The sequence below is a fragment of the Meles meles genome, chromosome 8 (assembly GCF_922984935.1).
Source record: "Meles meles chromosome 8, mMelMel3.1 paternal haplotype, whole genome shotgun sequence".
Classification (NCBI taxonomy): Eukaryota; Metazoa; Chordata; class Mammalia; order Carnivora; family Mustelidae; genus Meles; species Meles meles.
Genome location: NC_060073.1, coordinates 5557460 through 5570966, shown reverse-complemented (window position 1 = coordinate 5570966; position 13507 = coordinate 5557460). Strand labels below are relative to the sequence as shown.

At 39.1% G+C, this 13507-nt stretch overlaps 1 protein-coding gene across 2 annotated transcripts in view; it reads left to right on the top strand.

Annotated features, from left to right (window-relative positions):
* The window catches only part of C8H11orf80 (chromosome 8 C11orf80 homolog), a 101317-nt gene that overhangs the window by 53641 nt on the left and 34169 nt on the right, over positions 1-13507 (top strand). Inside the window, exons 5-7 of one of the 2 annotated variants that reach the window (XM_046015571.1) lie at positions 3969-4052; positions 5247-5302; positions 7624-7819. In XM_046015571.1, the coding sequence (XP_045871527.1) occupies positions 3969-4052; positions 5247-5302; positions 7624-7819 (336 nt within the window). Of the gene's footprint in view, positions 1-3968; positions 4053-5246; positions 5303-7623; positions 7820-13507 lie in introns of those variants that run through there. The other variant, XM_046015570.1, reaches the window with a different exon arrangement.

Below are 13507 nucleotides of genomic sequence, written 5' to 3'. Positions count from 1 at the left end.
GGCTGGCAGCATCTATGTTTTCCTAACAACACTTAAGTAAATTCACTGCTTCTATATGTATGTCAGGCTGGGGTACTGGGTTTCTGACACCCAACTCTAAAAGGCTTTAAAAGACTTTGTAGACATAGACACATATATTTTCTTTTTAAAAAGATTTTATTTATTTATTTGACAGAGAGATCACAAGTAGGCAGAGAGGTAGGCAGAGGGGGAAGCAGCCTCGCTGCTGAGCTGAGAGCCCAATGCAGGGCTCAATCCCAGGACCCTGAGACCATGACCTGAGCTGAAGGCAGAGGCCCAACCCTCTGAGCCACCCAGGCGCCCCCAACATGCATTTTCAGTCCCTCTCAATAAATTATGAGTAGATTATAAAAGGAGCTATTTGCTTTATGTTAACTGTCCTCTGCTGACGTGGTATTAGGTCACTTTATCTTCTCAGTTTGGATTAGATAGATACCAGTCCTTCTTGTGTATTTCTTTAGCATTTCTTAATATATATAAATCATAGAACATTTCACATTGTCATATACATTATTTATTTGTCTTTCTACTTAACTGTGAACTCTTCAAATTCATATTGTTTTATTTACCTCTGTAGGCCCATGTTACATAATAAATTCCACTCAGTGTTTTGAGTGGGTAATTCAATAGTTTGCATAAGCATTGCCTGTCAGACTCCATAAAAGTGATGATAGATTACATAATATCTGATTCTGAAAGCTATATGCACAGATAATGAACATTTTTGGAGAGACAGTATTACATAATGGAATGTGGGCTTTGAAGTTAGATCTAGGTTTGAATCCCAGTTTTGCCACTTAGCTAGCTACGTGTGACCTTGGAAAAATTTAACAGCTTATTTAGTCTCATTATTCTCGTAAATAAAATGGGGGATATTTCCTACTTGCATGTAAACTGTTTGGCATGTAGCAGGTGTTCAGTAAGTGGTAGCTCTCACATTATTAATTGTAGCCCCTCTCTGGTAGCCGCTCAAGGAATTTTCACGTACTTGGTTGCCTTACTGCTAGATTTAATTAGCCCTTTCTGTGATGTACCCTATAATAACCAAGGCTACAGAAGTTTGAAACTGTTCCAAGAAGTTGTTTTCTAAGTGCTAAGTACAGAAAATGCTTTGAAGAGCTCATTGCTTTTCTTCTATTTGAACATCTTATAATAAAGTTTCTTTTTTTTTTAAGTAGGCTCCTCACCCAGTCTGGACCCCAACACAGGGCTTGAACTCACAACTCTGAGATCAAGACCTGAGCTGAGATGAAGTCGGACATTTAACCGACTGAGCAACCCAGGCACCTCCATAGTAAAATATTTCAAATGAAGGATGTGAATATGATGTGTATGCTGTAGTTACTGTTTAATCACTGCTGTTTATATGCAGGAATAATCCTAGATCTGTTTCTAGAATTTTCTAACAATTCCCATCCACTTTTCTGATAATTTTTTGTAATGATTCTATAATAATCTTTCTAATTTTCCCCACTCACTGCATACTTCACATTCTCATTTTCAGTGTATTTACAAAAAGTATTATAGTAATTTGTTCTTTCTGTTTCTTCATCATTATGTTATATGTTGAGGTCTAGGACCATTTTTTCCTTTAATATGTACCTACTACATGGCTCTGTATTCTCTGATCCACCAATAAGAACTTACTGATTTTTTACTCTATTTCTTCTCATTTTCCTAGACACTCTATTTTCTTTTTTTTTTTTCCCCTTTTTATTTATTTTTTTTTTCAGCGTAACAGTATTCATTCTTTTTGCACAACACCCAGTGCTCCATGCAAAACGTGCCCTCCCCATCACCCACCACCTGTTCCCCCAACCTCCCACCCCTGACCCTTCGACACTCTATTTTCTAAAGACTCCTTCTAACTTTGGGTTTAGGGACACTGTATTAAATAGAGTGAATCATTATAGGAAAGTGGTTAATACTGAAGCTTTGGAAGCAGATTGGGTAACCTTGAGAAAATTGTTTGACCTCTTTGAGACTCATTGTTTTTTCATCCATAAAATGTGGGTTATATGTAACTATCAGGGCTTTTGTGAGGGGTAAGTGAGGTAATATAAGTAAGATACTTTAGTTCCATTCCTGGAATGGAGAAAGCCCTCATTAAATTGTAAATTTTATTATATTTATAGGCAGGTATCTGGGTGTATTGAAAAGAGTATGGACAATTGGTAATAGACAGAGTTAGGGTCAAATTCTGGCTCTATCACTGAACAGCTGGGTAACCTTAGGCAAGTTGCTTAACTTCTCTAGGTCTCGTTTTAAAAAAAAAAAGAAAAATCAAGGGGCGCCTGGGTGGCTCAGTCATTAAGCATCTGCCTTCTGCTCAGGTCATGGTCTCAGGGTCCTGGGATTGAGTCCCACATTGGGCTCCCTGCTCAGCAAGGAGCCTGCTTCTCCCTCTCCCACTCCCCTTGCTTGTGTTCCCTCTCTTGCTGTCTCTCTCTGTGTCAAATAAATAAATAAAATCTTTTTAAAAAATCTACTGGGGCGCCTGCGTGGCTCAGTGGGTTAAAACCTCTGCCTTCAGCTCAGCTCATGGTCAGGGTCCTGGGTTTGAGTCCTGCATTGAGCTCCCTGCTCAGCGGGGAGCCTGCTTCTCCCTCTCCCTCTGTCTGCCTCTCTGCCTACTTGTGCTCTCTGTCAAGTCAATAAATGAACTCTTAGAAAAAACTCTGAAGAAAGGAGAGTAGTACCTGCCTCAAGGATTTTTGTGAGGTAATGTAGGTAGAACACCTGCACAATGCTTGCTACACAGTAGGCATTCCTCAGTGATACCTACTGTTGTTGCCATGTATAATATATAACTTAAAGATTATTACTTGATTCTTACAACAGTTCTGTGAAGTGGAATCGGGTAATTAAAAAAAAAGATTATTTATTTATTTTAGAGAGAAAAAGCACAAGCGATGGGCAGACAGACACAGAGGGAGAGGGAGGAGCGGACCCCCCGCTGAGCAGAGAGCCCGATGTGGGCTCCGTCCCAGGACCCTGGGATCATGACCTGAGTGAAGGCAGAGGCTTAACCCACTACTCAACCAAGCCACCCAGATGCCCCTAGAATGGATTACTTTTCTCCTTGTTTTACAGATTAATAAATAAAATTCAGAGCAATTAAGAGCCAGTACTAGAACTCAAGTCTTTTGACTTGTGAACTTTTTGCTTCATAGCTTTTCCTAAAAAAATAGTTCCTTTTAGTGTCTGCTCCTTTCATTATTCTTTTTTTTTTTTTTTTTTTTAAGATAGAGATCACAAGTAGGCAGAGAGGCAGGCAGAAAGACGGGGCGAGAAGCAGGCTGCCCACTGAGAAGAGAGCCCGATGAGGACTCGATCCCAAGATCCTGAGATCATGACCTGAGCTGAAGGCAGAGGCTTTAACCCACTGAGCCACCCAGGCACACCCTTTCACTACATTCTTAATACAGATCAATTCACATCAGGATGGTAGAGCTAAGGTAGAGTTACTTTTCTTAGTTCCAGTCTGAATTACTTTTAAATTTGTTCCAAAAGGTGGTTTGAAATTGTGTCTCCAGAAGTTCCATGAAATAGTTTAGCCCAAGAAATGATAGCTATTAGATTGCTTTTTATGTCCAGTTCTTAGATCCAAAGGTGTTTCCCCTTGGATATCTGAAAAGCTTTCTGAGGGGTAAGTTATCTTTATAGGAAGAAATACCTCTATTCATTTATTTAAAGCTTTATTTATTCAAAGCTTTATTTATTTATTTTAGAGAGGCAGGGAGAGGCAGAGGGAGAGGGAAAGAGAATCTTAAGTGGACTCCACGCAGAGCCCGATGTGGGGCTCGATCATGACCTGAGCTGAAACCAAAAGTCAAATGCTCAACCGACTGTACCACCCACACACCCCAAGAAATATAAATAATTTAATTTATTTGTGCTCCTGGGTTTGTGTATGTGTGATGGATGTTTTTGTTGTGTTGTTGCAGGTTGATGAAAAGCCCAGAACTCTGATGACAGATAGTCTGGTGATAAAGAACTTTTTACATAAAATTGTCATGGTACACCCTAAGGTAAGGTGTTCTTTGGCACAGTGATGCTTCTCTTGTCGTCTTTAGGAGACCTCTACTTTGTAGGAGATGAAATGACGTGGTTGGTCTGCTTTCTTCCCATGATAATGATTACAACTTTTAATATTGAACTGATTTGATTTCTTTGTCCCTAACACAGTGTTGATGTTGGTCATGTGTCATAGATGAGAGCCCTTGGACATAGAGCTTGCCTTGGGTTCTTGTTTTTACTTCCTTGCTGTTTTATTGTTATCAGTTTAGATTCATTTTTTTCCCTCCTCTGTGCTTCATTCTTCTATTAAATCTGGATAATGAACCGGCTGACATCTCCGAAGTGACCAGAAGAGCAAATCAGGAAATTCTGATAAAGTACTTCAAACTTTGGAGAGCTATAATTTTTATTATTAGCTATAATTAGGTATGTTAATAGGGATGCACACCATTAAGTATGCTTTTTAACTTCTCCTTTTCTTCTCTTGCTAGCTTTCTACTTTTTCTGTCTTCAGCAGGTTTCAGTGCTTATTATGCAAGTCACCATTCTGAGTGCTTTCCATACACTCACTCACTCACCCCGTGCAGCAGCCCTTGTGAAGCAGGTTTTATCAGCATCATTCCCATTTTATAGCTGCGAAAACTATGGTAGAGAGGTTTTAAGTAACTTGCAGAGCCGAGATTTGAATTCAGGCAGTCTGGCTCTAGAGTTCTTGATTACCCATTATGTTACACAGAAAGAAAAATGTAGGTCAAAGATAGGAAATAATTAGAACAGTGAAGTAAATTGGAGGGAGGACAAAAGTCAGAGAGAGGCAGGGAAGAAAAAGCAAAGGAAAAAGGATGGAATGTTCTATGTACAAAAACAGTGGAAAGAATAGAGAAAAATTGATAGTTCCTTTAAAGGGGAGAAGAGATAACATTGGGAGAAGAGCAGAGAACAAAGGGTAGATTCGACAGGTTCAAAGTGGGTTCATTCTTGTGATGATCTGTGGCCACTTGGAATTGAAGTCTAGGACTCGTTTATTTAAGATGCAGAATTTGAGCACAAGATAAATGGTAATTGTATTAATTATATTATGTTCAGGGAAAGGACAAGTAAAAAAAGTGGATATGAAGAATATCTTCCCCTTTGGGAATTAAGTATGGAAGTTTTTAATCTCTGTCCTGGTTCGTGTTAAATCTCATACTACATTTACTTTGCAGATTAAATTTAATTTCAGTGTAAAGGTGAATGGAGTCCTTTCCGTGGAAGTCTTTGGGTAAGTCCTTAAATCCATGGCTTAAGTTTATGCTGTGGCTTTATAGTTTTTCTCAGTCACTGTCCTGTTTCTAGTAGCTTCACAGTTTGACTTTTTTTTTTTTAAGATTTGTTTATTTTAGAGAGAAAGAGTGCGCCTATGCACCTGTGTGTGGGAGGGAGGGGCAGAAAGTAAGAGAAACCCAAGTAGACTCCCTGCTGAGTGCAGAGCTTGCCGCGGGGCTCCAGGAAAGCCTTGATCTCATGACCATGGGGTCATGACCTGAGCCGAAATCAAGAGTTGGATGCTCAAGCAGCTGTGTCACCCACATAGGTGCCCCACAGTTTGACTTCTTGACCCAAACTCACCCTGAACCTAATTATCTGAGAGCCCCACATTTTCTTATTCTGTGTTAGCTTTTATTTCTTTTTTTCAGATTGAATACATTTCTTTTCCCATGTTAGCTTTTTTTTTTAAGAAGGGATCATTTCCCTTTTTTTTTTTTTTATTTGACAGAGAGAAATCACAACTAGACAGAGAGGCAGGCAGAGAGAGAGGAGGAAGCAGGCTCCTCGCGGAGCAGAGAGCCTGATGTGGGGCTCGATCCCAGGACCCTGAGATCATGACCTGAGCCGAAGGCAGAGGCTTTAACCCACTGAGCCACCCAGGCGCCCCCCCATGTTAGCTTTTAATGAGCAAGTAGATTCATCTAAACATTTCATTTCTTTTCCTCTCCCTTGAGTGGGTGATCTTAAAAATTGCCATTTTCCCCTTGGTTAATTGGTTATTGAATTCTAGTAATCTTTGGGGGTGATGGTAGTCATGGGCCAGAATTTGTATCAGGTAAAGATTGGTTTTAGAATCTCTGAAATATCGCTTAGTTTTTCTTTGCTTTGCAGGACAAAGAATGAACCCACTTTGAACCTGTCGAATGGAATTGCTCTTGTTATAAGCTATCAGCATTATGTGAGGTGAAGGGTAAAAGCACTGTGGTCCCTCTCCACGTTTTAATCTCCTGTTATGAGTATGCATGTGGGTAGAAATTGAAAGTAGCCTCACTTGTCATTTTTTAGTGCCAGGTATCAGATTCTCTGTCAGAAAAGTGGAAGTAAAATTTTGAAGCTATTTGTATTGAAAACATTTATTATTTCTGGTTTCTTGAGTATATTCTAATTGACCCAAGGACATGTCCCTTCTCTTTTCCATCTGTAAATGAAACAAAAGAAACCCTGCTAATTTCATTCTTATTTACATATGAGAAGAGAGGAATGACTTTAGATAGTTACCTGTGCTCTTGGATAGAAAGATACTATGAATAGAAAGGAATTTTTTGTATGTTATTATTTGTGCATCAGCATTTTGCATATGTTTGGAAATCCTCTCTCTCTCTATCTCCACCTTCTTCAAACTACAAAAAAAAAAAAAAAGAAAGAAAGAAAGAAAAAAGTCCATGGAGAAGATGGTAAATAAATTGAATAGAACCCTCTGTCTTGCCTTCCTGTGCTGTCCATTTACCACAGAATCCAAAGTGAACGTGCATTATAGCAAGAAAAAGACCAATTTTTAAAAAGATTTTATTCATTTTTTTGATAGACAGAGATCACACGTAGGCACAGAGGCAGGCAGAGAGAGAGAAGGGAAGCAGGCTCCCTGCTGAGCAGAGAGCCCGATGTGGGGCTCATCCCAGGACCCTGGGATCACAACCTGAGCCAAAGGCAGAGGCTTTAATCCACTGAGCCACCCAGGTGCCCCAAGACTAATTTATTATTAAGATCAACTCATTTATTCTTTATTCAGTAGTTTTCAACTCCATTTGTATGCCCTGAATCATCACTGGTAGTCACAGGATCTTAAGGCTTAAAGAGACTCCTCGTGGCTTTTTTAGTTTCATTCTTAATGAGAATTACAATTCAGATCAGATTTTTTTAATTCTTTAATATGTGCAGGAAACAAAACCCCCAGCCTTAACTTTCTTTAGTAGCCCTCCACTATCATACAATCTTTACAGGTAGACAGCTCATTAACACAGATTTACTGAAAAAGTTTAAGCCTCTGAGCCAGTGTTTGTGGACATACCTTCCTGGATGACCTCATCAGTTTAAAGAGAGAGGAAAGTCTCTGTTGGGCGTGGAGCCTACTTTATTTATTTATTTATCTTTAAAGATTTTATTTTAGGTAATCTCTACACCCAGTGTGGGGCTCAAACTCACAACCCCAAGATCAAGAGTTGCACACTCTACCAACTGAGCCAGCCGGGCACCCAATCTTGGAGCCTACTTAAAAAAAAAACAAAAAACTTAAGAACCAAAAAAGCTAAATTTGTCTTACCTGTTTTTTCACAGTAAACCAAAATTTGCTACAGCTGAATTACTCTGCAGCAGAATCCATCCGGTCTTCGGACATCCAGTAGTGCTTTTCATCCCTGAGGACATGGCTGGCATGGGCTTGCTGGGAGAGCTGATACTGACTCCAGCTGCTGCTCTGTGTCCCTGCCCAAAGGTCTTTCCCAACCAGCTGAGTCGGATTTCTTCGGTTTCCATATCCTTTTGATGACAGAGTCCATCAAAATCTTCAAATTCATTGTCTGGAAAAATGAATTTTTTAAAGATTTTATTTATTTATTATATATAGAGAGAGATAGTGAGTGGGGGTAGGAGCAGAGCAAGAAGGACAAGCAGGTGCTGAGCTGAGCACAGAGCCCAATGCGGGATTCAATCCCATGACCCTGAGCTCATGACGTGCACTGAAATCAAGAGTTGGGCTCTTAATTGACTAGGCCACCCAAGCACCCTGAAAAAAATGAATTTTTATATCTCAATTCTAAAAAAAAAAAAAGCCTTGGCATATAAACTCTGTGCCTAGAAGCCAGTATGATTTGTATAAAAATAAAAATCCAGTGTGAAAGCCAAGCTTGAGAATTTTTCCAAAAAACTGAAAACTATAAAATGTGCCACATGCTTGTCATGTAATTTAGTGCGGATGAAGCATGGAATGAATGGTGCAGGCAGGAGAGATGAGGCTGGGAAAGTAGTTGGAGTTGAACATGGCTCTTGTGTGTCACACTAAGGAGTGTAAACTTCATTGTCTTTATCGTGGGAAACCATTGGATGTTTTAGGGGTCTCAGGCAGCATTATGCAGTGGGGTAAGAGAGAGAAGTCAGTAATCACTACGTAAATTCATAAGTGACCTCAGCAAGAGTAATACTTGCCTCAGTTAAAAGTGTGAAGAGCGTGGAAAAGAGAAACTTACCATCGGAAGTAATCAACATAATGAGGCAACCCATTCATTGTTAGGGTCGGGAGAGATTTGGGGCAGGGAATGGCCAAAGTTGATGTCCAGATTTCTGCACCCAGAAGAGGCAAATCTATAGAGACAGAAAGTGGATAGAGAGGGATTTTTTAGGAGGTGATAAAAATGCTCTAAAATTGATGGTGGTGATGGTTGCACAATTTTTTTTTTAATATACTACGACCTCTTTGTGCACTTTAAATGGGTAAATTGTATGTTATGTGTTATCTTTAAAACTCAGTAAGCTGTTTAAAAACATTTCCACAGATGGCTGATAGAATAACGATACTGTCAACTAGAAACAAATCACAATTGGCAGATTTGGAAGGTAAAGAAGATTAGGGAAGGTTTAGACATGTTTATGGTTCCTGCAGGATGTCCCTTGAAAATGGCAAGCAGCTACATAGAAATTTTGGTCTGGAGATTGGAAGTGATCAGATTCAGAGATATATTTTTGAGCGTCAACATTTCCCGCATGGATTTAGTGCAGCATAGTGCTGTGGTTAGAGCATGGCACAAGAGTGTAAATGCTGGACTCACACTAATCGGCTGTGACTTTATGCAGCTTACTTAACAGACTACGCTTTTATTTCATCAGCTTTAAAACAGAGATAATACTACTTGGTAGATTTATTTATTTCCCCTTGCAAAGGTTTTGTTGTTGTTATAGTTACTCTTTTGTGATTTGTTTGTTTTAGGACTGATTATATAGTAACCTATGTGAGGCTCCTAGCATACTGCCGGACATCTAATAAGTTCAATAGATATTAGGTATTACTGTTATATGACTGAAGCTATATGAGGAAATGTAGTTATATATAGTAGAGTACAAAGAATAAGAACAGAAGAAGGCGAAGGTCATGGAATAAATGTCAGCTGAAAATATCATTAGGGAGGAGGAAGGAGCGGGATGGTGATAAAGATTATGCATGGACTTTTGGATTTTAAAAACCTTAATATCTAGGTCATATAGAAGAGTATAAAGTAAAATGTAAAAATTTCTCCTTCCTCCCCATCCCATTCCCCAGAGGGAATAAGGCACATTTTCTGTCCTCTTGAACTTTACATTTAGTGGGACATTTTATTTTATTTTATTTATTTGAAAGAGAGAGAATTTATTTGAAAGAGCACAAGAGGAGGGAGGGTCAGAGGGAGAAGCAGATCAGCCAGATTCGGGACTTGATCCTGAGATCCAGGATCATGACCTGAGCCAAAGGCAGTCGCTTAACTGACTGAGCCACCCAGGCGCCCCTTAGTCGGACATTTTAATACATAGATGTCAGGCAGTGATAAGTACAGTAAAGATAAGATAAAGCAGGTAAAGAGATAATGATAGGGAAGTTACTTAACTATTATAGCCAAAGACTCTAGGGAGGTGATGTTTTAGTGAAGAGAAAGAGAACTAACGGAAAACTCTGGTAGAATTTCAGTTTCTGAAAATGGCAAACTAGGTAATTTAGACCCACCCTCCCACTGAGGACAAATGCTGTATGAAATATTAAAACATCATAAAAGAATCTAAGAGCTAGTGAGTAGGGAGAAATTTCTGGGCCAACATAGGAGAAAACAGGAATCACAGAAAGCTTGAGCCCAACATTGGGGGCTGCTTTTGCCCTAAGGTCATTTGCAAATTAGAGCAAGCAGCCTAGAGGCTAAGATGCACTTCCAAATGGATGTAGGACAAAAAGCCAAAGAGTTTAGGGCTTGCTGAGCTGGGGTGCTGTTAAAAGTTCCTCTTGTTTTGGGCAGGGATAACTAAAAGGTTACACTTTATGGAGTCAGGTGAACCTGAAATAAACCATCCTTCACATGAACTCATATATTTTTTGGGTCATCCGGGAAGTCTAGAAAATCTTAAGCTTTCAGAATGGATTAAGATGATTCTAGATTTCTAATTCTCCCAGATGCCCTGTAGAAGCAAACAAAAATTCTTTCTAGGTAGATAGATGACCACATCTGTGCTTCAAATTATTTAACAGATACTTTCTCAAAATGTCCAGCTCATTGCACATTTCTCTCTTTCTCTCTGTCATACACACACACCCCCACACCTAGGTACAAGAGCGCACAAGGTAACATGAACAATAGCTAGCAAAAACAGAAGCAACCATTGGGACTCCAGATATGGGTAATATCAGACATTGATTTTAAAAATAAAAAATTATGTTTACTATGCTTATGAAACTGAAAGCCAAGCTTAAAAATCTTGCCAGGGAACTGTAAACTATAAAATGTGGCATAATTTGGGGCGCCTGGGTGGCTCAGTGGGTTAAGCCTCTGCCTTCGGCTCGGGTCATGATCCCGGGGTCCTGGGATCGAGCCCCGCATCGGGCTCTCTGCTCCACGGGGAGCCTGCTTCCTCCTCTCTCTCTGCCTGCCTCTCTGCCTAGTTGTGATTTCTCTCTGTCAAATAAATAAAAAATATTTTAAAAAAATAAATAAAATGTGACATAATTTTTAAAAGAACCAAACAGAAATTGTAGAATCAAAAAAGACAGTGACCAGTATTGAAATTAAATAAGTTTAACAACAGATTAGGTATAGCATAAGTGAATTTGTAAAGTAAAAGATGAGGATAGCAAAAAGTTAGTAAAGATGGACAAAAGTATGGAAAACACAGAAGAGAGGTTAACAGGTGAGAGGAAACAGTGAGACCATTTAATGTACATTTAATTCCCATCCCAAAGGGGAAGAGAGAAAATGGGGCAGACACAGTCTCTGAAGAATTAATGGCTGAAGCAAGTAAAACAGATTTTTAGAGCTCAATAATCAAGCAGGATAAACAAAAAGATATATATGCCTGTAGAAAATCAAAAACAAGGAGAAAGATCAGCTAAGGAAGATGGATTTTCTTCAAAAGAGAAACAAATTGCAGCTGACTTCCCCATTCCAACAGGATGTAGTAGTATAATAGTGTTAATGTCCTGAAACTAAAAAATCAAGCTGGAATCCTATAGCCTATAAATGTATTTCTCAAGATAAAAGAAAATGAACTTACTTATATAGATTAATGTCATAATTCATACAGTAAAAAGATTAGTTCAACTGACTTTAGAACATACTGTTTTGTTTTGTTTTGTTTTAAAGATTTATTTATTTGACAGAGAGAGATCATGAGTAAGCAGAGAAGCAGGTAGAGAGAGAGGAGGAAGCAGGCTCCCCGCTGAGCAGAGAGCCCAATGCGGGGCTCAATCCCAGGACCCTGAGATCATGACCTGAGCTGAAGGCAGAGGCTTAACCCACTGAGCCACCCAGGTGCCCCTAGAACATACTGTTTTGATGTACATTCTTGGTGGGATATACTCTAAAAATGAAGTGAACTGTAAAGCACTCTTGAAATTCATTTAGTGACCTTGATTCTTAGTAATAACATTGGTATTATACTGAAATTATTATATACTTACTTATTATAAAGGAACTAATTATATCAACATTGTTGGGAACCAAAATTTGTAGCGTAAGATAACAGATACAGGAGTATAAATTAAGAAAATAATTTAAAAGTGATTTAAAAGTGATTTAAAGTAATTTTAAAGTGGAATTGAAGATACCAGTGTGTACCCCCAAGTTTTCTGATTTTTGAAATTATATCTTTCTTTGTCTGCTAAATAAAAAACAAATGTAGGAACAATGAGCACTCCTAGTACCCAGAATGTGTTCTCTAAATGTCATTGCTCACTAAAAAGGAGGAATGACTGATTCCGGGTCTAAAGTGGAAATGTACAAGATAAGGGGCACCTGGGTGGCTCAATCAGTTAAGCATCTGCCTTTGGCTCAGGTCATGATCTAGTGTCCTGGGATTGAGCCCCACATGGGGCTCTCTGCCCAGTGGGGAGTCTGCTTCTCTCTCCCCCTCTTCCCGTCTTATTCCACTGTTTCCCTCCTCCCCCACCCTATGTGTGCTCTCTCTCAAATAAATAAATAAAATCTTAAAAAAAAAAATCTACAAGATGATCCTGGGTATCTTATGTTGATCCGGAAAGCAAAGAAGCTATCAGAGTCCATGAGATTATGTCAATTTCAGAAATTCTACTTCCAGCCAAGAACAAATAACAGGGACTGGATCCAACCTCCTACCATGAACAATTTTAAAAAATGGACAAGTGATATAAACAATAGATAGTATAGGACAGTAGGTCTAGAGAGAGGAGATACAAACAAACCCTGTGTTGTACCACTATACTACTAGAGAGAAGTTCGTATGGGAGGTTATACCCAGCTAGAGTCTAGTGATCTCTCTGAGTTGAGAAGACAAAGTTCAGAGTTTAGGGAGGTTCAGGGAGCTAGAACTTACAGAGTACCAAAGAGGAGATGAATATGCAGAGAGAGCTCCAGACAGAGGAGAATTCCTGGAGTACACACAGACCTGGGAATGGTTTCTGTTCCTACGAGGCAGGATGGAAAACCTCATATTTCATAAAGTATCAGTTGGAGTCCTAAGAAGGTTTTACCTGCATATAGTGGAAGAGTTAGTCCTAGCCCTAGCTTCCCTGGTCCACCTAACAAAGCTTGAAAGTAAGATCCAAAAGGCTCAAACTATTCCTAAGTAACTTTATAGTGTTTGAGAAAAAAAGTTCAAGAATATTTACAGGAATGCAAAAATGTCCTGCATTTGACCAGATAAACTTCATAATGCTAGGCATCCAATAAAAAATTACTTGGCATGCAAACAAACCGGAAAATAGGACCCATAATGAAAGAAAAAAAAAATTGGTCAATGAGCACTGCCCAGAAATGACATAGGTAATAGGATTGTAAACAAGGACATTAAGACGGGTATAACTGTACCCGTATATTCAAGGTGTGAGAGGAAAATATTGAACATCTTAAGAGACAAAAGCTATAAAAAGCACCCAAATTGAACAACTAGACATAGAAATTACAACTTTTAGGATAAAAATACACTGGATGAGATTCGTGACAGATGCAGAGGAAAA